Source organism: Hirundo rustica, chromosome 5, assembly GCF_015227805.2.
Source record: "Hirundo rustica isolate bHirRus1 chromosome 5, bHirRus1.pri.v3, whole genome shotgun sequence".
Taxonomy (NCBI): Eukaryota; Metazoa; Chordata; class Aves; order Passeriformes; family Hirundinidae; genus Hirundo; species Hirundo rustica.
Window position 1 is genome coordinate 9,785,772 of NC_053454.1, and position 25,394 is coordinate 9,811,165.

The following is a 25,394-nucleotide window of genomic DNA, read 5'->3' on the forward strand; positions in this document are numbered from 1 at the left end:
ACTGCTAAATTTTGAAAAGGTATGAGAAATGCCTTTTCATCCACATATCAAACTGAACTCTGTGGAAGGGATTTCTTCAACCTACAAGGCTTCAGGACAGGACCTTCAGCAGCTCCAAGGCTGTCACTGGTCATTCTAGTCCTACCATTAACAACCTGAGCTACTGTCGCACTGAGATCCCTATGAAAACTGGGAACTTGCATTTTTCTAGCATCCCTCAACTGTTCGTATCACTGAGTTATATTCTACTATCATTAAGGAACAAAAAAAGAACTAGTGTCTCATCAAAAAAGATTAACTTTACTGGTCAGAATTTTTATTAGTCAGGACCTTCCTTTAAAGCACTGCTAAGCAGGACAAATTTGGAGAACAGATATCCAGAGAAATTCCTGAGGTTTTTCCATTTCCTTGCAAATTATTGTGATAGAGCTCAAATCACACTTTTTTTCTCCCTGGAGTAAACTGCATGGTACCAGAAGGCAAGTCCAACCTCTGTGAGGAAGCCAGGGTGTGAGAGTATTTACATACTCCACCTTATGTTGATCCTCTTCTGCTTCCAGTTGCCAAACAACAGCCACTTTCAGGCCTCATCAGATCAGTGGCATGGCACTGGGGGAAATAAAGCTGAAGGTCCTGGGATGCATTTATCCCATATTTATGGGTTTTTGCAGGTTCATATCACAATATGAAAATCAACTGAAAATCAAGAGGGGACTGACACTCAAGGACTGAACCTGAGAGTGTCAGATTTGGACATGGAGGCTCTAAAGGGCCAGGACAATTACAGACATTCAGCCACTGCAGGAAGAGCCTGGAGAAACCCACTCTGCATCCACATGGGGTAGGTCGCATTTCCATCCAATCTACCCTTCATTATGCTCATTAGGAGAGTAGGTGGGAAGATTTGGGGAAGCTCTAACACAAAGAATTTTATGTTTAGGAGGAGTTCATGCTGAATACCTTGATTCAGCCATAAATGGATATCTGGTAATTTTATCTGAAAGTGAGAATGTGACAGTAGTCTTATTATTACTCTCTATGTACCACTGACTGCAAAAATCGGTAGGCTGTAATTCCAAGGGAAAAAGTAGGGTTTATTCCAGTATCAGCTTGCTCTCTCGAGCACAAAAAAAGTGAGGGGCACGGCTTTCTTCCTAGTTTGTTTAATTTGCATTTTGCAATCCTGCTCAGCTGCACAAAATTAAAACTGAAAAGGCTGTCGGTGGAAAACTGATTAAAGACAACAAAGAATTTCCACAGGAAACCAAAGCCACAGGGAAAAAAAAAAAAAAATAGGAAGAAGAAGTGAGCGTACCATCACAATAGCCCAAGGAAATGCATCAAGGAAAGAAAGGTCTGAATAGCCTGCCTTTCAGCTGACATGAGAAACCAGAGGGCAGGTAAAAACTTTACAAGCTGAGGAAGGTGGAGGAAGCATGGGAATTGACTGACCTTCCAGCAGTAGATGAGGGAACACAGGTTGGCAGAGATGCAAAGAGCAAATGCTCTTCTTGTCTCTGTTCAGCTCTAAGGCAAGAGATTAAAATAACTGAGTCGGAGGTAAATTATGAATAAGAAGAATAAACAGGTGGTTATAGAAGGAAGGGTCATACCCTGGGTTTGAATAGCTTTTCACAGTCACTGTGCTCCTCTGGGTCTGGAAGAAAGGAGCTTACAAGTGCCACATTTGGTTGGCTGGAGTGACTGCAGATGTTCAGCAAGCCACAGGTGCCCATGAGAGAGAGGACAGCAGGAGTGTGCACAGCAGCCTGAGAGAGCTCAGGGACAAAAGGGCTCAGAGGTGTAAGTGACTGTCAGAGCACTGGAGCACAGGCCCCTCCATAGCCACACCATCTGAGTTTTCAGTCTGCTTGGCATCTTTTTGGTCACTTTTAGAAAAACATACACCTTAGATTATATTTCCATTCAGTGCTGTTAAGGTGGTTTGCTAAGGTATACAAAAATCAAACTTTTTTTCTTTTTTTTTTTTTATTTTTTTGTCTTTTAATATGATTCATTCAGTGAGCAGACTTAATAACTAAAGTGGTCTTACACGACCTTCTCAAAAGATTTCTGCAAATTTAGTCTTGGAGTCTACTGATGAAAACCTTCGAGTAAAATCTTGGCTTAGCTCCACTGGAAGTCAATAAAGTCAGGATCTTTCCCTGGACTTATTTTCTGATTCAGGAAACATTTTCTGCCTGCTAACAAAACGAGTGGGATGTAATACACAGAAGGGTTATAAGCAGCCCTCAGAAGAGAAGGAGAGGCAGTATCCCTCCTTTGTGATAAATGTCCTGCCCACTGAACTTCACCATCCTGTGTGTGGAGTCTGCTCTCTCTCATACACAGCATCTCTAATTTCTACCAAAATTCCAGCCTGGCCAAGGTGGTGTTCTCCAAGAAGAGAGATCCCAGCCTGAGCTGTCACACCCAGAGAAGAACACTGAGGGGCTCCATCAAGAAAAGCTCAAAAGGGAGCTGTAACTTCCACACATGCAGTTGTGTTTTATGAGTAAGGGGTGTCTACCACTCCTTTTTTTCATGGTACTTGCTGGCACAGCAAGCTCCTCAGGATGAGAGGAGGAGGAGCATCCTATTCTTGTATCCTAAATATCTTTCTCCCAAAAATTCAGATCCACTGTCAACTCTGAGGTATGCTTCACCATTATGAGAAGTGCATTTTTAAATGCCTGGGAATCTTTGAGCAAAAGATCAACAGACAGATTCAGGATAACCTTATTTGTCTTCCATTGCTAGGTATCTTCTAAACCACATTTCATGCAATTTGATCTTTTCCTGGCTGTGTGGTCTTTCATCTGTCTGTGCCTCAGGTGTCCTGAGAATAGCAGTTCTAGTACTTATTTGGCTTCTGGCAAGGTATTAAGAATAAAAGGATAATGAAGTATTCAGACTACCGTGTGAGAAGTTCAAAAGATATTTTAAATGCCTAAAGCAGGCTTCACTAACAATGATAAGAATAAGGGTCTGGTTAGCTGAAAAGCCAGATTTCAAGCTGAAAGTCAGTCTGAGCTAAGAACTGCAAGGAGTGACCAGCAGCCTTCTGTAACACAAAGGTCACATGTCACCAATCAACATTTTGTTTTCCCATGATAAAAGACAAATATGAAACATGAGACCTTAAACACAGTTAAATATTTCTGTGGAGGTACAAACACAAACCACACAGACCCAATCTCCAGTCCCATGCCACGGAGCAAGGGCACTGAGCAATTTATTGGGTTTCAGAAAACATTCTGAAAATGTGCATCAGGATTGACAGCTGAAAGCAAAGAGAACAGAGTGGCTGGATATGTAAGGACAGGGATTATAAAAGTGAAAAGAAGGTGGTAATGAGTCTGCCACTTCATTGTGGCAGGCTTCACTGAGGTACAATTTGAGTGCTACACCCTGCTTGGAAAAAGAAATCAAATTGGGAAAGTGGGTTAAGTAAAACTACTCTAGTGCTAGGCATGAGGATTTTCTTGGAAAGTGTTTGAAAATTTCAATCCATTTGGTAAAGGAAAGGAAACTTGGAAACTTAAAGATATGTTGGATAATTTGCTCCAAATTTGCTGGATACAAACCTGTGTACGACACAGCAGGATGCAGTGAGATGGATGAAACATGCACAACAAAATTTAGGTTCTGTCCCAAAGGACATGTTTTTGATTTTTTTGTCATCTTTACTGTCCACAGTGGACTGCTCAACAATTTTCAGTCTTGTGATAATAGATTGGACCCTGAAATGAAGGTGCTTCACTTATGATTTATAATATTTTAAGGCATCTAGTCAAAAAGTGACTGGAATGATATGTAGTTCTCAGCACTCAAAACCGCCTTTAAAACCATACGGGCGCAGTGACATCTAGCATACCTGCTTTGCAATATGTTTCATTTGCATAGAGAACGTATGAGAAGCCTGGCTGGGAGCAACTCATAGTTCATGCATTGCTCACTTACAGAAAAGAGCAGAAGCACCAAGTTTGCATCATGCACCCTCCTGTCCTGCCAAGGAAAATCTGACATAAAAGGGAGAAGTATCAGGGATATGCAGAAATGGGACCAGTCATTTGGCCTGTTTCCCATTCCTAAGCCACAGGGAAAAGCAGCTCCAGCTCAGAGAAGGAGCTGGCTGCATATATTGTGCCAGGTGACATTTTGCTCCCCCAGGCTTCTGGTACTGGAAGATATTCATATATTTCCAACACTTCTTAAGGTCATCTCTGCTGTGTCTCCAGCTGAGCCATTAAATATTAATTGGACTACTTTCCAAAAATAAAGAGCAGAACCTCTAATTTACTTGTGTAATTGACACCTCCCACAAACCAGGTGTCCTCCTGAACCAGACTGAGCAAGCCATTTGCTCTTCACAATACTGAAATATGCTATGTGCTTTTGAGACAGACACACAGTTGCTTGTTCATTCCATGTGCACAAGTGCACATAATTATTTGGGGGGAAAAAAACCCCACCGCAAATACAACAGAAAATACGCCCTCTAATTGATGCAGTCAAACCTTCCCACTCACACTAGATAGTTCTCTTCAGTTTGTGTTTGATTTTCTTTTCAAGCATTTCACATAGAGGGGCTTGAATATCTTGTTATAGTAATAATATATCAAAGAGCTCAAACTTTTACCTGCAGTTGTAAAGAACATGATCAGTCTCTGGCCACATCCAAACACTTGCATTGAGAAACCTGGATTGTCACTTAAAAATCATGGAGCCATTTAAGTTGGAAATTACTTTTGAGGCCATATACTCCAGCTGTAATCATATTTAACCATGTAACAAGCCTGACATTGCAATTAGTTTTGAAATTTAAGTTCAATACCAGCATTACTCACATTAATGTAAATATGTATTCAGTAATCACTGAGCTGCACAGGTTATTTGCAGAGTTTATTAGATGCTGATTTACCCAGATGAATAGCATGCCTGCTCTTCAGTGAAGCTAAGGAATTTGTGGAGGGAAAATTCACAGAATTTGAGATCCTCAATGCTCAGCTGCCATCTAAGCTCAGAGACACTAAAATACTCATCCAAGAAAACAAGTTTTGTAGTGAAGCACATCCATCCTGTTAGGATTTAGCAGGCTAGGAGCAAGACCATACCTAAACCTTTGGGGAATCTGTAGTCTAAACAGTAGTTTGACTTTATTGCCTCAGAAACTGTCAGTCAGTCTCAGAGTTTACCTGGCGGAGGGGAAAAAAAAAAAAAAACAAAAAAAACCACCACCACCAACTTTATTTTCTTTTTGAAGAGGTGACCCTCTTTTTCATAAATGAGTATCAGAGCACACATCTATGAAATGAAGCACACAGATTCAATTTCTTCCTCTGAAAAGGCAGATTCAAAATGCCATCCTGGATCTCGCCTGAAAATATCCAAATCATCAGGCTTGGAAATATTTTGGTGAATGCGTGTTAAGAATTAAAGTTTAATGTCTTCTCAGTTGCAGGGACTAATTGAAGATTTGTTGTTGGAGTCCAGGGCATTCCTTTGGCTGCTCTGGAGGGTCAGAGACCTGGACAGGGGGGTCTGGGACTCCAGCCCAGAGCGACACTGGCTTTGATCTCAGTCCATGGGAAAAACTTCCTGCACTGCAGAATGGATTGCAAGCCACAAGAGTGTGAAAGATAGTAGTTTAGCTTATCACAGGGTGAAAAAACAGTAGATTTGGGTTTTTAGCATTGAAGTGAATGGGGGCAAGATGGAAGATTTGGGGCGTTGTCTCCTGCTTCTTCTTTCTTCTTCCCTCACTCCATTTTCAGCAGTGACGGTGGCACAAAGTAGTTTAAAGAGACTGGGTCAAAGTAGAGATGACCTGTTTGGTGTAAGTGATAGGTATTGGCAAATAATGATAAATAAAGAATACGTAGCAATTCGTATAAAAGATAGAGACAGCCCCGCTCGGGAGGAGTAGCCAGATGCCTGAGCATCTGCACAGATCTTTGTTGGGCACTGAGAAAATTGTAAGATAAGAAATAATAAACGAAGCACGCAACCTTGAAAAATCAGAACCTGAAGACTCCGTCTCCTTCTTGCGTTTGGCTCAGAGCTTTGCAGAGGGCAAAAAGACTCTAAAACCACCTGAATCTCAGGGAAAAAACCCGACAATTTGTTGTGCTGCAGAGCTTATATCCTGACTGCCATCAGGTGGAAGATGTTATTTAGGGGAGGTGCAGTTCTCAGCTCCAGTCTCTGCAGAAAAAAATATAAGCTTGGAGAAGAGGACAGGACTTTGTGAACTTGAATTACAGCTGGGAGCTGAAAAACCACAGCCCAGGAACTTTCTGAGGACCCTACTGCTCTGAGAAAATTTCTCATGGATACTCTTTTAACAACTTGCCATCCTTTCCCCTCAGCAGCCACAGGTGGGTGACGGCACCTCCTGCTAAGGAAATCACAATTTCAGGCAGTTCCTGCTGTCCCCTGTGGCATTTCCACCCCCACAACACACCTGCTGAGTATTTGCTGGTCTCTTGTCTCTTAGCAATGGCACCGCAGGCCCTCGGGCAGGAAATCCAGATGAAGTTTCCTAGAGCACTACCTCTGAGTTGGCAAGAGTGTGTCAATGGCAAGAGGCCATTTTGGATATCACACTTCAGCTCTGTTGGAAATCTGATCCAAACTAAACCCTGCTGTCAGGACTGTGCACCCTCTGCTTTATCTAAAATGTCAATATGTCTGTAAGAGGGAATCCACAACCTCTGGTGAATGTTCCCATCATGACAGATATATGTAGCACTTGGATACTTTTTGGGGCATTCCAGAACAATGGGGGCAGAGTGTGGTTTCCCCCTAGCTCCTCCTGTTCCTGAATAACCCACAGGATGGTGACTGAAGCACAAACCTAATGAGTCCTGCCTATGTCAGGAAGCCAAGGGAATGAAAGCGAGACCTCTCACTGAATGTTTCCTGCTTTGTTAAAAAAGTAGAGCAAGATCTTCTCTGGTGAGGAGTGGGTGGTGAGAAGAAGAGGGAAAGGAAAAATTTACCTGTGTACTGAGCAAGGGGAGATGCTTTTTGGCAAAGCTGAACAAGGCTGTTAAAGTTCATTGCAAATCAGGACTGAGAGCACTACAGCTCTCCTTGCCCTTCCTTAATTTCTGGTCTGCAGTACTGTAGATCTTGGCTTCCTAATTCCATGTGGAAATGAAATCTAAAAGATGTTCTGCAACACCTAGTGCAGGCTCAAATACTTCTTTTTTTTCCACCTAGACCTGAACACCTCCAGAAATATTCAATGCTTAGTGAGGTTGAGTGGTATTGTAAAATGTACAACCTCAACTGGCATATGTAAGCGTCATTAATTAACCTAATAGCAGAAGTAGCATTTTAACTAGGTTCTGCTCTATACCTTTAAAATGTGGCTTCTTAGCTTTAGAAGTTTATTACTGTAATAGTTTTAAAGTTTATTATTTTTTTTTCTCCTCTACCATTTTCTCTAATACTAACACTTTATTTCATTTATATGTCTCGAAGGTGACAATTTAATACACTTAACTGTATGTAACATATTCCTTTCCCAAAGTGAGGACCATTTTGTTTGAGAAGCCAAGGGTAAGCTAACAACTGTAGGTATCATAAGGCTTATGTTTATTCATGGACAACTACTGTAGGCTATTAAAACTTTTTGGCACAAAACTGACTAAAAAATTACAGAAAATTTAGCATCCCTCCCACTCCCCACAGTTATTGGGTCCTTATGTTGCAGCTGAAATGAGAGACTGGAACATCAGGTTTTTCTAGCAGCATGAAAGAGGGGGAGGCATGGGGAGACAGGAAGACAGTTAAACTGAAAAGATTCCATAGACAACTTTTTTTTTTTTTTTTTCCTGAAATACTGTATTTACACAAAATTGAAGAGAGTACAAATACTTTACTAAGAAGACAAAACCATTATAGTACATTCAATTTAAACACAGGCAGAACTGTAGAGGCAAAGCACAGAGGCCTAAGGTACTTGCATGGGGAGGAAGAAAAAAAGAGAGCATCATAAAGGCCCCAGAGATTAAAAGCAGGAGGTAAGAGAACACTGTATTTGTTAGGCAGCATCATCTTTCCTTGACTTCAGTGGGGTTGAACAAGACACTCTCCTTCCTCACTGTGAATGGTGGGAAAAACCCTCTCAATGTGCTGACAGCTCAACACTGATTTTGTAAAACAGTTGAGTGTGTGTTTAATCTTCAGCATGGAAATAGAACTGTTAGCTTCAAAGAAAATTATATTTGTGCCTAATCACATGCTTATATGCTTAGTTTGACCAGAAATAGCCTTCTCAATGCTTTATAGGGTCAAGTACATTGTTACATAAAAAATAAGAGTACTTTTCTGTCATCTTGCTTTTTATTTTTCTTAAAATATACTTTAGAATTGCTTTACTTTTCCTCTTATGTACTCAATTAGAAAATAGTTTATTGAATGCCATAGAAGTCTTAAATTTTAATAAATGTCTTATATAATCAAAGGAATGTTGTTCAAAAATAATTCCACATTTTTCCAAAACCTGTTTAAATTTAAAAAGAAAAAAGGAGAAAAATACATATAATAACAATGCAGCTTTATATTTCTGGGCATTTGACAGCAGGTCTGTTATAATATTTCTCACATCTCTTGTTGTCAGATAAAATCACTAGATTAATCGATCATTATTAAAGAAAAGATTGTACAGTATTATGACAATCCACCATATATATCCAATGCATGAAATATTTTACACATTATATATCTCTTAAAAAGAATTAATATACTTTAGCCTTTCCTTTGAAAACAGATAGCTTCTGAAGTAATATATCTTAAACACGATGGTATCTGTCGCTTCTATTGATTTTTTTTTCTGAATAAAAAGCTTGTTTGAATAGGACTACTAGCTCAGTGATGGAACTACAGCGCTATTTAACTAAATTCTGTACATGTCTTTGTTACTGTTGCTGCAATTATTGTAATCACATACCACTGAAGTGCTAAATATTAGTAACTCAGATATGTGGACTTTGGTTATGCTTGATAGAATATTGGTATATCAAATATATGTACCGCTTCCTAAAGGCTATGTTACAATCGTGATGCCTAGTAATAAATAAATAATAATAGTAATAATAATAATAATAATAATAGTAATAACAATCTCAGATTCAAAGTGCTGACTCACTTGAGGCACCAATACAATAAATCAATCAATTAAAAGATCTATTTTTAATGTTCAAAACTAACAGCAGGTCCTGGGCTGCCAAGTTACATGTGCAGCACAGAGGACTCTGAACCTGTCCTTCCAGTGTGGGATTCCTGTGCTCCCAGAAGACACTGGAATATCATGTCTGATATGGAATGCTCCAAGACACACCGAGTCTTCACACATGAAACATTGAGAGCTGTCTAAGCTCCTCTAAAGCCTCGAAAGGCTGTCTTAAAACCCCTCAAGCCAACTCTGTTCACTGGGGGATGAGGCTTTGCCAGGAATTGTGCTTGGCTGCAGACCAGTGAAAAGCCTTTTTACGGAAGTCCACGATGAAATGTGTGGCATTAATGCAGCCTTCACACCCTGGAGATGCTGTCACCACTGTCAGATGAGAGGAGAAAGGCAGTTTTCCAGCAGCAGCACACACCTGTCTCCCTGGAATGGGAATGCTTTCATGTTGTCAGTTTGTTCTGTGCAAGCAGTAATCGTTTTCCCTGTCGAGAGAACTGTTGTACCCTGATGACGGATACAGGTCCCTCTTAAGTATCCTGTTGACGATGTTGATCAGAACTTTTTTGTACTGTTGACGTAAAAGCGAGTAAACAAACGGATCTGATGCAGCCTTACTGTAGGTGAGGCACTTGCTTATAATTCCCCAGTAGTAATTTATGGTAACGAAGGGAATGAGCTCTATCAACCTGTTAAACATTAAAGAGAAATGGAAACACTTGAGCGTTATACTCACACTGAGCCCAGGGCTCAACTAATGCTTCATGAAACATTGAAGTTAGATTTATTTTCTTACTGTACACAGTCCCTGCAGGAAAAGGGCTATGTACTTACTCCTCCCATTCAATAAGGGCAAAGAGAACTTTCCTAGCAAGGCCACTGGGAGACAAAATCAATTCCTACTATAGAAAGAGGGAAAAACTGTTTTCAGTGGTAATGCTTCTGTACAGAGGAGATAAGAGTGCTGCAGTTTACTGCTCACCTTCTGAATTCACTGAGCTGTGCTGGTAAGTGGTTGAAATTGTAGTGACATAATTGACTACCTCTCTCCCACAGCAAGCCTGAGACAAACACATGTGGCTCGGGGCACCCAGACTCACTGACCTCAGTTTCCTGCATAGAGCTGTCTAGTGACACTTGAGACATTGGGACATAACCCCATTGGCATCAGGCTCCTGCTCCTGGAGGGTCTGCTTCAGGTCCTGTGGCATATCTGCCAGCCCAGGTAAAGGACTTGGATACCATGCAGCATCTCAAATGACACCAGAAATGTGGTCTAGGTCACTGAATCCATCCCGTCAGACAGAGGCCAGAGAGCCTTCATTACACTGCTGTGGTGAATTAACGCGAATGCAAAACGGATTCATGTCAGAGCATTGTAGTATGAAGATCAACCTGGCAGTATCTCAGGCAGCTCTGACTGGCACCTGCAATCCCACAGTATGCTTAGCAGCACACCTAAAACTACGTAGCTGTGGAAGTTTTTGGGTGCATTTAGCTGACTTTTAGATTGGCCAAAGAAAACAAGGAGAGAACACTTTTATCATCATTATATGACCAGTCAGCTACGTCTAGACCTGTGTCTCCTGGCCTGTGCTTCACAGATGATTAGTGGCCTCAGCACCTCAGCTGAGAGGGATGTATTAATCATGGGGGCAGAAACCACAACTAAGTTAAACAATTTTTCCACAGAAGTGAGGGCAATCCTTCAGACTGTTCCAGCAAATGTCTCAGCCAGCTCCTCTGCAGTGGGCAAATCCTCCAGGAGGGTGGAAAGAACAGGATGAAGAATTTTTATTTTGTGTAGATCTTCTGTAAAACCTTTTGCAGGAGCAAGAGTATGATACTTTGCTCTATTCATCCCAGAAGTAAAGAAAATGTTCTGGGAGATAAAATAGCCCTATTCTATACTCTAAGACATCACTGAAGATGTAAGATCAGAAGCTTTCTTGAGGCTTGTAGAACCTTCTGTCCTCTTTCCAAAATGCAGAGCTCCTGACTTGCAGGGTGTTGATTTTGGAAGCTGTTTTAGTACCTCCTCATAGAAAAGATGACTTACCATTATTTGGACTGAACATTGCTACAAGTGACAGGAAATTTTCTTATTTATATGGCTAAAAGTTAAATCATATGGCAAGCACATTTAAGAAAACAGATGACTTCTGCTTGAAGCTGCTCAGAAAAAGTTCCAGTGAATTCAAAATAGGTGTAACAGGAAGATACAAATTCTGAGAAATAAATGTACAATAAATGACACTTTCTTTGTGATTGCTTAGGTTTATCCCATCATGCATATCATCCTAATACAAGAAATATATAACTGTTGCTTTTATAAAGACACTAAATAAGAAGAGTAAGATATATTTCAGTCTTGAAAAAAGATGTATTGCTATGTTCCCATTAATGCATTATGGATCCAAACCTAATTGCACTGAAGCCAACAGAAGAAAAATTACACAGATTTTAATAAGATAAAGGGTCTGGCCAAAAAAAGTCAGACTTAGAAATACCCATCTGAATGCATCTTAGTATGATTTTCTTGTTTTCAGTGCTGTTACAAAAGAGATTAAATTCATCTGTCGTCTCTTAGTGAACAGACGAATATATTGCTAATGAGCCTAATCTCGTTCAAATTTCTGAAGTGAGGAGCAAATACTGAGCTCACAATGAAACCTGAGTCACCAGGCCAAACGCAAGACAACGTGGAGGATGGCTTTTACATTGCCTCCCCAGAGACTGCTTCAGTGCCACCCCCCTGAAAAACAGGGAATGAGGGAAGAACAGGGAAACAGGCATGGCAGCATGCCCTCCAGTCTCATCTCCATCACCACTTCTCATGAAGTGCTGCTTGGCACTGTCTTGTCTTTGAGACAAGGAGCCTTTTGATGTCTGCCCCAAATACTTCCCATTCCGCTGTCGCTGAACCAGCTCAGTCCCTGTGACAGACAGAAGCTGTACCTTACACACATAAACCAGCCCTTGGCCTTCTCTGTAGGTACCAGTTTGTCACACATTGAAACTGCACCACCTCACATTTGCCAAATGCAAGGTCTGAAGAAGGAAGTAACTTTGATTTTAGCAGTTTATGAGAAATACAGCCACCCTAAAAAATGTGGCCACATTTGGAATTTGCTGAGCTTGGTAATGTTCAGATGGAAAGAAGATGGCAAAATCCACTTTGTTCAACATAATTGCATCCTGATTATGGCGAAAGTGAATAGAACATGACTCAAAATGTACTGAACAATGATAAATTAACCTTTTAACTATGTGATGTAATGTTAATATTTGTAATAATCCTTTCGACTGCAGAAAAAAAGATGTAGCTATCCAGGCAATCAGGAAGGAATCCCTTTCAACATGTAAATGGGAACTGAAATAAATGTCACTTTAAAAATTTTAAAAATATTGTCTGTTTAGTGCACTGGCCTTAAACCTGTGTCGGCTTCTCTCGGAAAAGGGCAGTGGCACTGACCATAAATGGCCTGTATGAGTGTGTCTGTGTGAGATCAGAGCACTAAAGCTGGCCAGTTTCTGTGAGCTGCTGTGCCTGCAGACACTGGCAGCTTGGTAACAACCTTGAAGAAGTCCTCACCAGGGGGTTTTGCACACTAGTGCACCTCCCTCAACACAAGTCAGCACTCTTGAAGGCTGTTGTGAACGCACTGTGAAAGCAGGAAATATTTTTTTCAAAATCACTGGTGAAAGATGTAGCCCAATTCAGTTTAGAGATGAAAGGCTAAATGTTGGGATGCTGCAATTCAGTGTAGTCACATTGACTTCCAGCTTACTGGCTTATACAAGATTTAAAGATAATAATAATCATCCATGGTATGAAGACTACACAAGCAGACAACAACAATGATTCATGGACACTTCAAAAGATGCAAACCACCAGGATGGATGCCTATAACTCTGTCCAGTTGAGGAACATGGTGTTTCCTGTACATTTAAGAAGAATTGCTTTTCCTGGGAGAAAACTTTTACACCTCATCATAAGTCTGTGCTGGACCATTAGCAAGATATTTCCAGGCATTAATGTTTCCAGACTGAAATCTTATCTGACAAATTATCAGGGTGGACAAATTTAAATTATATCAACTCAGCTTCCAATAGCAGCAAACTTGGCCTTGCGCCTAAAAAATCCTCCAGAAAACAACAACAAAAAAGCAACCTAAGCTAATCAGGAAAGTCTGTCTGTTTTCCTCTCTATTGCTAGGGTTGTGCTAATAAGGAAGGGTGGCACGTCTTTTAAACTGCTTTTATCTCCCACTGGCATGTAATTAATTCCCGGTACTTGTCCTAAAAGCCACTTGCTTTTGGCAGAGGTGCCCAGACCTGGCTGCAATGAGGGAAGGAGAGCCAGGTCCTGCCGGGGCTGTCCCCTGGGACTGGGTGTGCAGACAGGAGTGGCATGTTAGGGTGTGTTTGTGTGCGTTTGTGTGCTCTGCCTCTCAAGACCGGTCCCGGGGGTCCGTTTGGCTCTGTACCCCCAAATTAGCTGTGGGACACTCGGGCACCTGCACATCCCAGGGCATCCTGATCCCGCAAATTCCCCCACCCCGACAGGGGATACTAACCTGGTGATAATGTAAGGACCAAAACAGATCACGAAAGACCCTATAAAAATACTGATTTTCTTAGTAGCCCGCTGCCGCCTCCTTTTCTGCTCGTTCAGACAGCGCTGCTTCACACTACGGAGGGAAAAGAGCAGTAAGGGTGTTAAGGCAAGAAAGGAAGAGGTGAGACGTGAGCCTAAGGGAGAGGGGAAGGAGCCTCTCCACGCCCCAAAGCCCCTGCACCCGGGAAGGGAAGGGGAGAGGAAGGCACCCCTGGGGAGAGGAGGGCAGCCCGGTCCGGGGGAAGGGCAGCCCCGAGGAGGAGGAGGACAGCCTCCCGGGAGAGAGGAAGGCAATCCCCTCGGGAAGGAGGGATAGCCCCAGCCCCGCCGAGCCTCGGGACGATGGCACTCAACGTAGCAGTGACTCCCGCTTGGAGGGGGCTCAGGCGAGTGGGATAACCCGGAGAGCTCGATTAGCATTTCAACAGAGGAGGCTACAAATGCACAAGCCATCGTTCCCGGCGCTGCAAGCAGCGTCTAAATCTAGAGGCGGGAGCGCTCGCCATGCGGCCGGGGCGGCAGGAAAGGGTGCTGGAGAGGCGGGATATCTTTTCCGCCCGGGCTAACTACCGCGAGTGACCGGGGCTGCGAATCCGAACGCGCACGCATTACCTGGGGTGGATATCCACCAGCAAAACCAGAGTCTGCATGGTAATAATGTCTATCCGCTTGCAGTGGAACCGGGCAACTTTCAACACCTTTAAATAGGTGAAACACAAGATCACCAGAGACAGCATGAAACTGGTGGAGTGAAAGACAATGGTGAACACTGTAAACCTTCTCCGCTCCGTCTCTTCCTTCAGGTGTAAGGTGCAAGAGGCATAAACACTGTTGTAATCTACCCATGAGTAAAACAAGGATACCAAGGGGAACGTGAGGGAGTGGAGCCACGAGTAGCCCATCAGTATCACGGCGTCCTTATACCGCATCTTGCTGGTGTAGCTTAGGGGGAACACCACGGCAATCCATTTGTCGATGCTGAGCGCTGCCATGCTCAGCATCGTGTTGGAAGTCAGGAAAGTTTCCAGGAAACCCACCGCCTTGCAGACGCAGCCCCCGAGAGGTTGCTGGTTCCTCAGGATGCCCAGCAGGGTAAAAGGCATGTTCAGAACGGTGAGAAGCAGGTTGCAGAAGGATAAGTTCACCAGGAAAACCCCGGCGACCTGCTTGCGGATCTCCGTACTGTAGACGAAGCATAGCAGCACCAGGAGGTTGGAGAGCAGAGAGACAACCAGCACCAGCACGAGGAGCAGCGCCAGCAGCACGCCTGCCAAGTCCATCTCTCAGCGGGTCGCCTGGAGCGGGCGAGGGCAGGAGGAAGGGGGGACCAGCGCCGGCACCGCAGCCTCGCCTGCCGCCCAACGCGGCCGCCTGCGCATGGTGCCGACGGCGGGGCAGGGGCCGGGGGGCAGCGCCGGGGGCAGCCGGGCGCAGCGACAAGGGCAGGGCGGGGAGCGGAGTGGAAGGTGCTGAGAGAGGGGCGAGGGGAGCGGGACCGCGCGGCTGGACGGGGCAGAGGGAGGAGGACAAGGACAGCGGGGCCGGGGCTCTCTGACAGCAGAGTCAGGCAGCGAGGGAGCGGGGCCCGGGAGCAGCGTGGCCGGAGCCGTGGGCAGGGGGTCCGGGACCCGCAGCGACCGGATCTGGAGATAGCGAGGAAGTGGGAGTAGCCGAGAGTCGGAGCTGGAGATGGGGGGCCCGACGCGCCCGGGGTCCGGAGCCGGCGGCGCCGGGCGTGCGGGGCCGGAGTCGCGGCGCCGGCCGGGCGCTGTCCGCGGTGCTGAAGCGGGCGCTGCCCCGACGGCCGCCCCGCTCTGCCCTCAAGCCGCGGAGAGCGGCCCCCGCGGCGCCCGAGCCCGCGCCCCCCCCATGCCCCGCGGCGGCTGCGCTCCGCCGGGCGCACGGCCTCCGCAGGCTCTGAGCATCTTCCCCCGCTGCCCAGCCCCTCAAATACTCCAGCCGCGGAGCCTCCCGCAGCGACTCATGCGCAGACGAGCGGCTGCGAGGCACAGAGATCTCAGCCAGGGATCGCGGCGTCGGGCTGATCCGCTCCCGGATGGCAGGCGAGAGCAGCAGGAAGCCCAACTTTCCGCTAGTGTGCAGCTCAGGAAGGATCAGACCTGGAGATGAGTTGCTGGTAGTTTGATCCCGGCACTGTGCTCAGGCGCGCACTGAACGCACCAGCTGTATCTGGCACCCCTGAAAGCTGTTCAAAATCTGGTGTCTCTGCCCCTTGTCAGGCTTTCCCCCTTCCATCTGAGGGATTGCTTGCCCTTTTCCCCCTACAATGCTTGCTATGATTGCCCTCTAGGTATTCACAGGGATGTTTCTCTGTTAGAGCCTCCACTTTGAGTGCTTGGACTCACCAGCTGGTTGAACAAGTACCCACATCAGGGTGATGCTGGCACACTCTGTGGAAAACGAGAGTCTTTCCCATTGTGATTTTCCAGTCACACTGATAACATGATAGCGTGGTGGTCAGAAAGGTTTCTTCTGTTATCAGATTCTGGCAAAAGCTGAAAAGACAGACATGAAAGAGAACAGAATTTCCCCCTCTGCAGCTGCCAGGAATGTGGATCATGTGTCTAATTCTCAAAGATGTTCTGAATATTTGTCTTAGAAGTAAAAAAAAAAAAAAAAAAATTAAAAATAGAAATTTAAAAAAAATAGAGAGGGAAAAAAGAGTAAGTTTTGGTGCATCAAAATACTGATACAGAAAAAAGCTGCCATGTCTAATCACTGTCACATTTTACAGCTGATCGCCAGAACTAACAGGAAGAAAAAGGAGAAGAAAAGGTAGCTTTCCTACTATCCAAAATTACTATTAATATCCTAAGGAAATGCTGTATTGTATGTATCATCCCTACAGTGTAACCTTGTCACGCAAGTGTGACCACTATGTGAATAACTGTACATAAAACTGCTTGAAAGACCCTGAAGGCAGTGTAGGTTTTGTTGGGCTTTTCTCCCTCAAGAGTAGTTAAAGTTTTGGATCAGGCCCTAATTGAAAAGCTTGCTATGGTAAATTATATGTCTTAAGGAAAGAGCAAAGCAACAAGACATGAGATGTGTTATTTGGAAGTGAACCAGTACAGTACTATTCCTCAGGATGGAAAGGAAATGAATGTTTTCTTTGATCAGAAAGCTGTCATTTCCAAAGTGTGCAGATACATTTGACAGGGTTTATGCTTGACGAGCAAAAATTCAATATAGATCTGTCTATGTGTTTGAGGGAAAAGAAATCTATAAAAGCATGACAATACCAGTTTTCTCGGTGTTCAGTTGTTGCTTTTCTATCATCAGAGAGCCAGCACTCTTTGGGAAGGGTTGGGAAGAAATGAACCATTGTGGGAGAACCTGGCTGTACCCTTACAGAGCAAAGGTTCTGCAATTACTCCCTCTCTCACAGTAGCAATTCTTACCGTTCCTTCTAGTCAGAAGCCATATATGACTTACCTTTCATTTAACAGTATCACAGGGTTATGGGGCTTTTAAGTTAGCTATCAGGGAATAGAGGCTGGCTGTGTAGAGGTGTCAGGTGGGGGAGATGCCATTTTATATCATCACAGAGACAACCTAGATGTGCTGTTCCCTTACTGGGATAGCTACCTGAGAAGCTGTTTCCTCTTAGATCCAGACAGAGAACAACTTCTGTCTCTCTTTCTCTCTCTCTTCTACAAATACATACATAATTTATATCATAAGGCCTTTTAAAATGAAGAATGAATTGCTTCTCAAAGCTGATGCAGAAAAATACATTGAAATAAGACAAGAAAAGAGAAAGGTGGCAAAAAGATGGGAGAAAAATTATTCTGATTCTTTTTCTCATGTTCAGTGAGTTGTATAGTATGCTGCATCAATATTCTGGGCTCAAAGAACCTGTAGAGGTAGAGGTGACTTTGTTGGATTTCTCCTTTTGCTTTCAGTGAAACTTTGTTAATGTGACAAGTTACGTGTGCACATAACCTCCTGTGGGATATGAGTCCTTTGCTGACTCTTTCCCATTTACAGGCAGCAACACTTTATACCAAACACCTTTCAGTCTTACTTGCAGCTTATGAGGCTGGAAACAGTCGCCTACCTGAGACCAGAAGGCTCAGACTTGCTGTGGTGGGCTTGCAAATGTGGGCAGTGCCTCCTTAGCCTCTGGAAACATATATACTCCTGAAACCTTTTCACATATAAGCAGACATATGATTATATAATTTCAAATGCTCACAGCAGTCATATTAAACACATTTATTTTCTCAATCAAGATCTTACAGTATTTATCAAGGTTGCCATCTTGGTGGAAACTGGGGCTGTAGAGACTGCTGCAATATGATTAAGAAAAGGGGAAAAAAAAAAAAAAAGTTCTTGTCAATAATTATCCCTTAATGAACACAGACTATTTAGTTAACAGAGATTAGGTAAGTACTTGAGACTTTTATTCTAACAGCTGCATCATTCATTAAATCTACTTATTAATCTGTTCTAAATATTGACCACAACTTATTTGATTTAATGATGAATGGACTGCATTAGTTAGAAAAGAATAGGGTAAGATTCAAATTCCTGCTTTAGTTTCACTCCAGGAAAGATGTGTCATGCAAATTTCAGTGTAGATCACAACTGCACATAATTCAACTCTAATCAATGTATTCTGCAATGGCTAGGAGCACATTTAATTTGGTTCTAATTTGAAGAAAGCACAGTGAAAGAAGAAAACCTCAAACAAATTATATCAATTAATTGGCAAGTACAGAGAAAAGCAACCCTTTTCCCTGATTCTCTTATGACAGGTGAAGAGAGGGAAATTAAATTATATTCACCAATATGGGGGGAAATTGAATGACTCATGGAACTAATGTTACAAAAAAAGCTTTTCAGGGCACTTGCTAAGAAGTGACCATTTCAAAAGTGAGTAAGACTGGTTAATACCCATGAGATTTTTCAATATGTCCTGTAAATAGATCTGGTACTGATAGATCCTGACAAGCACAAAGAAATATCTTTTCACTTCCACAATGACTGCAGGTGTCTTATTGTTTTCACATTACATTTAGCTAAAGAAGTTTTAGTGAAGTCTGAGTCCTTCAAGTCTCAGCAACAACTTTTTTTCTTATTATTCTTTTGTTTTTTCTTTTCCTTCTTTCTTTTCAGAGGTCTATTTTATTATGATTTGAGCTATGGAGTCTTTGAGCAAACAGGGCTACTACACAAATATAGATTTTATTCTTTCTGGAACAATAAGACAAATAAGTGAGCAGATAGCAGTATTGTGACAAGTGACATCCTGTTAGTCTCTAAAGAAAAGATGTGAAGCCTGACTCATCGGTCTAATACAATTCTGAAAGACTGCTCCTGTGGCAGAATTCCAGTTGGTACATTTACCACCTGTGGAATAACTTTATCCTAAAGATCTTCCTAAAATGGAGCAAAGAAAAACTCCACATGTGTAAAGCCCACACATTCCTTCACTAGGCCTCTAGTTTTCAGGGGAAAAATTTGGAGCAGAAATATGAAGCTCAACCATTCCACAGTTCTGCAGACTGAAATTGCTTCAAAATTGCCTAAGTACTATAATGAGGAATCTAAAAGTTCAACAGATAATCTTGCAGTTGTATCAAAATCTACACTTGCAAAAATCTTTTGAGTCATATTTATGTTTATGCAAACTAGACATATTCCCACAGTCTGCAAAAATTGAGCTCAAAATTATTCCGGAAGACAATAATTTATTTTGAAAGATGGAGGGCAACAGAGCTCATGAGCAGCTGAGGGAGCTGGGGTTGCTTAGTCTGGGAAAATGAGACATGATGAACCTTATCACTCTCTGCAACTACCTGAAAAGAAGTTGTAGACAGGTGGGGGTCAATCACTTCTCCCCAGTAACACATGACAGGATGAGCGGAAATGGCCTCAAGTCGTATCAGCTGAGGTTTAGACTGGACAATAGGAATAATTTATTCACCAAAAGGGTTGTCAAGCATTGAAATGGGCTGCCCAGGGAAAGGGTTAACACATAATCCACCACCACATCTGGAGGTATTTAAAAAACCTCTAAATATCTTTTAAATGTAGGTGTGACACTGAGGGATGTGGTTTAGTGGGGACTTGGCAGTCCCAGGTTAACAGCTATACTCAATGACCTTTTAAGGTCGTTTCCAACCTAATTCATCCTATGATTCTTTTCTCGATATTCTTCATGGAAATGGACGTGCACAAATACTGGAAGATGACAGGAAAATGAAAACATTCATAGAAACTCAGCCAGTTTCAGATGACATACAATTCTAAAAATAGTTATATATGGATATGTATCAATGCTTCCTCTTTCTCCCACCAGTTCATTTTGCCTTTTTCCTCTTCCATGACATGAGGCAGAAGGCAGAACCAGAATTCTGGATTGCAAAATTTCGCTTTGGAATTAAGTTGGATGGTTTGTTTATTTGTTTGGGGTGTGTGGTGGTGGTTTGTTTGTTTTTTTTTTTTTTTTTTTTTTTTCCCTAGAGTGCAATTCAAAAGTGTGAAGGCAAAAATATGCTATTCTGCTGAGCAGCAATATATATTGATTTCAGTGAAGTTTGTGTCGGGAGGTAAACAAACACTAACTAGCTTTTACACCCAGAAGCTTTACAACTATAATGCAAGTCTGAAATATTAATGGAGGAATACTGTTGCCTCAAGCAAGTGGCACAGGCACTTGAATCTCTGTCTTTCACAACTCAGGGACAAGTTCTTCAAAATATCCAAACTATGTCTGTTCTTTACCCAGACTGGTTCTACAGTAGAGTTGCTCCTTATTTAATTAAATATTCAAGACTTGGGCTATAACCGGAACTTTATATTTTGTGAAGGTACAATTCTGCTGCGGTATCCAGAAAAAAAATAAAATGGTGAGTGGAATCCCTTTGAATATAAGAGCACATATAATCTCCTCCCATTTTCATCTGTTTTGTCTCCTTTTAAGGCTTTGGTGCACTGATATATTTTTTACCTGATGGGAATAAAGATTAAAGTGCTTTTTTTTTTGCTATTTTTCAGTGCCTCATAAAATGCTGTACTATACCAGATTGTTATAAAACTTATCAAAGCTGCAGGCATGGGGATGAAATTCCCAGGAGCCTTTTACTGGCATTTTCAACAAATGTGACAATGTTTAGTGCTTCCAGGGGCCAGCAAACATTAAATGGCATTTTTCAGAAACTGCTGAGGCAATTTATTTAGTGTTGCAGTGAAGTTCCAGGAGCCAACACATGAAAAAAACAGCATGTGTTCTTTTGCTGTACTATTGAAATTCTCCTTCTCCTGCCTTACTTGTTCAAAATCTCCCCCACATCTTACAAAGATGGTTTGATTCTGTTTTCCCTGAGACAGTGCAAATCCAAGAGAAGTCTCTTAAAGCCACTGAGAAACCAATGCACTGGAAATGAAAGCAATCAAACATTAGACTGCAAAACAGTATGAAGCTTCTAGGATGAAGCCATTTTGATTATAATTATAGAGAGCACTCTAAGAAAGCACATCAAGAAAAAATTAACCCCACTTTTGTGCAGTGGAAGGACTGATCTGCCAGGGATCTGTGCTGAGCTGCTCAGGGACAGAGGCATAAAGCCCTTTGGATGGTTGCAGAGGAAAGAGCATGAGGACACAGAGGAGAGCTCTGTCCTAAGCTGTTTGCTCAGGAGCAGTTTAAGCAGATGCTGGATCAAAAGGGCAGAAAAATCTGGGCTGGACAAGTCACCTTGGTTTGAACTCACACATGGCCAGAGTGGCTGCAGCATGACAATATTCTCTGGCACTATGGCACTATGCCTCTGGGCTCTGAAAATCCCCTCCTACAGGACAGGCATAACTTCTCATGGGCACGCAGCAGACCAGTGCCCATAATTCAGGGTAACAGCTCTGTGTTGTTCACCCTGCCACAGCCCTTTAACCTTCACATATTAATCTTTCTGCATCAGGACCCTGCTCAAATACCTTAGTTTGCCTTTCCTCAGCCCCTCACTGCAGAGATGTTTCTTCACACTCTCGCTAACAGGTACAGCTTCTGTTGGTGAAGGTAATCAACAGGCACCATCTGCCTAGAGGAATAAATAGCCAAGATATTTTCTACAGCAATATCAAGGCACAGTCCTCCCATCATACCCATCCTTTTACTCTGCCTACCCACCCATCCACCCACCCTCACATCCATCCGCAGGAGCATGTTTGTGCAGAAAATACTCTGGCTCAGAGGCAACTCTGCTTTAAGAAATGGAATTGGCAGGTAATAAATAGGCCTGCACTATGCTGCTTTCATAGAAACACTCAGGGGCTAAGGCTTTTAAATGTGAACACAGGTTATTATGAGTGCACAGCAATCTTGGAGCCTCTATTATCATGCACCTTTTGCTGCGTGTTTCACTGAGTGTATTAAAAAAAAAAAAAAAAAAAAAAAAAAAAAAAAAAAAAAAAAAAAAAAGCCAAAACAAAACTAACACCAAAAACTCCCTCTTTCAGTAGGGTAAAGAAAGAAAATCAAGAAACTGCCAGGACAAAATTGACACTGTATAATGCAAACTCTGTGCACTGGCATAGCAGGGTTTCCCACATCAAGTGAGTTGCTTAGGAATATTAATAACACGTAGCCCCCAATCATCCCCTCCAAATATGCAAGAGAGGCCTAGTCACCCTTAAGAAGCATAGAAGTGAAATATTTCTACCCTTCCTTGAGTCTCACCCTCATCCTTATCTGGGTGGGCTTTAACACAGGACAAGTTAATCCCCATTCCTTTCGAGACCTCCTCTACAAACAAATGCTATCAAAGTCAGTAAGAATTTCACAAGTTCACAGGAATGAGGAACCAAAGCACAAATGTTAATAATGGCTCTCCAAATCCACTGCTCCTACACCTCCTATCAGCACCTTTGCCCACCTGGGGCAGACTGCAGGAAGGGTTCTCTTAGCCCAGACAATGGGATGGAGCAACCTTGCCCACATCTGTGTCTGTGGTGGCAGAGGACGAGTGACCCTTGGGCTGGACTTCTGCTTGTTTGCCACACAGGGGGTTTTGCATGCTGCTTCCTCAAACCTTGGTCCCACAGAGGAAGATGGGAATGAAGGTCCTTCACAGACAGGGGGAGAACAAATGCCACGAGCTCCTTCTCACACAAGGGCTCTGGGAGATAACCAGTTGAAGCTCTCTGTTGTACCTCACTGCTCACAGCTCGCCAGAAATACCCCAAATCTTAGCCTGTGAGCCCAGTACAGATCAATTGCTCTCAAAACATTTTTTCCTCCTTCTGCAAATCAGGTCTCTCAAGTTTTGTAACCTATGCAATTTCTTTGGAGATGTGTTACAAATTAATAATTTATTCTGAATTCTGTTGGTTTTTTTTTTTTTTTTTTTTTTTGGTAATTCAGTTCATTTTTCTGCCTCTTAAGGTCATTTAGAATTTTTGTCTCTTTCGTGGATAATTGATATCTTTTCATTAAGATAGCAATAGTCCTGGAAACAGCTAAGCAGAGCTTTGTACCCGTAATCCAGCTTCATGCAATGAATTAAGCAAGTAAAAATATGAAGTTCTCATCTGTGTTGTCATACATAGAGCTGGTGTGTAGAGCTGCAGTGAACTCTCCCTGCCACTCCAATACACGCTCAACTATTGGTATTTTTGACACAGCAGTTGCAGAAAAGGTAAAAATATAATCTGAAAAATGCCTTTAACTCCCACCAAAAAAAGAAAAAAAAAAAAAAAGTTCCAGGATTTGGAAAAGCACCCTTACTAGTTGAGCTAATTAAGTTTCAAGTTTAAGATAGGAAAATTTTGGGTTTAATTCCTAAATCTGCCCTAGTAATCCAGGGTAAAAATTCTGCCTTGTTTTAATGTATCTGAACATAATATGTTTGATATGTTAATTGCTGCTAGATTTTGTATTTGTTTAGTAGAGCAACATTTCACTGCACATTTCCATGGATTTTTTTCCTCAAAAGTATTTAATAATCCTTCTGCTTCAACGTTATATATTTTCTCTCTGAAACGGTGTCCTCATTTTTGTCACATTCCTTACTGCATTCTTCAAGCTAAAAAGGACTCCACAATTTTTTTTTTACAAACTTTCAAGTGCTGGTCTTTAGCTTTTCACTGGAATAGACACAAGGCTGGGATAAAAACCAACAGAAGCCCCAAAGTCATTGACAGAATTAGTATATATGAAACTAAATTTCATGAGAAGACAGTGGACTTGAGATATCCCAGTAAAGCACATTGTTTTGATATCTTTTTAAGGTAGAATTCCTCATATGCTCATTCAAGCCAGCATTTCTCAATGTTTCTGAAGGGATATCTAGTTAAAAGGACCCAAGGACAGTCATTATGTTTATTTTGCAAAAATTCTCTATGTTCTTTGGAATTGTGTATGTGCTATTTATTTCCAGTTTTATTGTATAATTGTTTTCAAAAGCAAGTTTTCTGCTAACTTTAAATGGGTTTATGCATAGCCTTGAAAGTTCTGTGTTTTTTTTTTTTCTTTTAAATTAGATAATGTTAAAAATCAATAATCAAGGTATATTAAGAGGATTTAGAGATCATCAAACCAAATAAAAGGAAGAGCTGTGATAATTTCTATTGGCATTCTTTCAGAAATGGGTATGCAGTTATCTTGTTTGTGCTACAGCATGAGTAGAAGTTCAAACTTAAAGACAATAAAAGGGAGTAATGCAGGGAATCTGTTGCAGAGGACTTACCACATTTGTCCTGGCTAATTTCTCACACTGCTAACAAAGATCTGGCTCATATTTGAGCTGCATGTGTTCAGAATTAACTTCAGATAGGCGATGGCTTATACATTTCTCCACTAGATTAAAGAGCCAGTAATCTAAATTCTGTTACTCTAAGCGGACAGATTAAGTTCACAAATTTCCAGTACTTAATTTGAGCCCTCTCCAATTCAGCATGTCTTTAACAGGGGAAATCACAATCAAGAACAGCCTTCCAGATGCACTCACAGGTAATACCCACCACACTGATTATGAAGCAAAATAATCTGCTGCAAACTGAAGGTTTATATTAAACAGCATTTGCTTGCATCTGTGGCATCTGATACAGCTGATTTCAAAGTCACCTGAAAATTCATGTTGCAGGCCTTTCTTCCTGAGTTCAGAGGGGTCCTTCTTTACAACATAAGGTAAATCAAATGGCTCTACAGGTATGATTTGGCACTGACTGTTTTAAAGCACACACTCCACAGTTTTTATTTAGCTGACTGAAATGCACCACTGTAGGCCATAGACCGCTCCTCTTCATTGTTACTTGTCTCCATTATCTTTTTGAGATTAAGCTTTTGTCAATGATCTTATGTTATCTCCCAAATCTCTGATCAAAGTATTAAATATTACAGACCAAACCAAATTTTCCATGGCATTCTCTAAGAAACATAATAATTTGATGGTATTTCTCAATTTAAAATTGCCTTTTATGTAAATTGATTTCTATGATAACTAGATCACAAATAAAAACTGACAACCTTATTATGTTGTTGGAAAAAAAACCCTAAACAACAACAAAAACTTTTATTAAAGTAAAGCTTGAAATATGGTCGTTACTGCATTC

At 42.1% G+C, this 25,394-nt stretch overlaps 1 protein-coding gene across 1 annotated transcript; it reads right to left on the bottom strand.

Annotated features, from left to right (window-relative positions):
• Positions 1-7,850: 7,850 nt before the first annotated feature.
• On the bottom strand, positions 7,851-15,167 carry GPR78 (G protein-coupled receptor 78). Its single transcript, XM_040064940.2, has 3 exons — positions 14,430-15,167; positions 13,777-13,890; positions 7,851-9,885 (listed from the first exon to the last, which is right to left on the bottom strand). Exons 1-3 carry the CDS (start codon positions 15,095-15,097, stop codon positions 9,648-9,650), a joined length of 1,020 nt encoding a protein of 339 aa, XP_039920874.1. The 5' UTR covers positions 15,098-15,167; the 3' UTR covers positions 7,851-9,647.
• Between the last annotated feature and the right edge of the window lie 10,227 nt (positions 15,168-25,394).

What these genes read in the sequence shown, in the direction of transcription:
- GPR78 (XM_040064940.2), bottom strand. Translation starts at nt 15,097, where the DNA reads ATGGACTTGGCAGGCGTGCTGCTGGCGCTGCTCCTCGTGCTGGTGCTG. An exon ending in CTGGTGGATATCCACCCCAG is followed by an intron (nt 13,891 to 14,429) that starts GTAATGCGTGCG and finishes TTCCCTCCGTAG; the next exon opens with TGTGAAGCAGCGCTGTCTGA. An exon ending in GGTCCTTACATTATCACCAG is followed by an intron (nt 9,886 to 13,776) that starts GTTAGTATCCCC and finishes AATGTTTAACAG; the next exon opens with GTTGATAGAGCTCATTCCCT.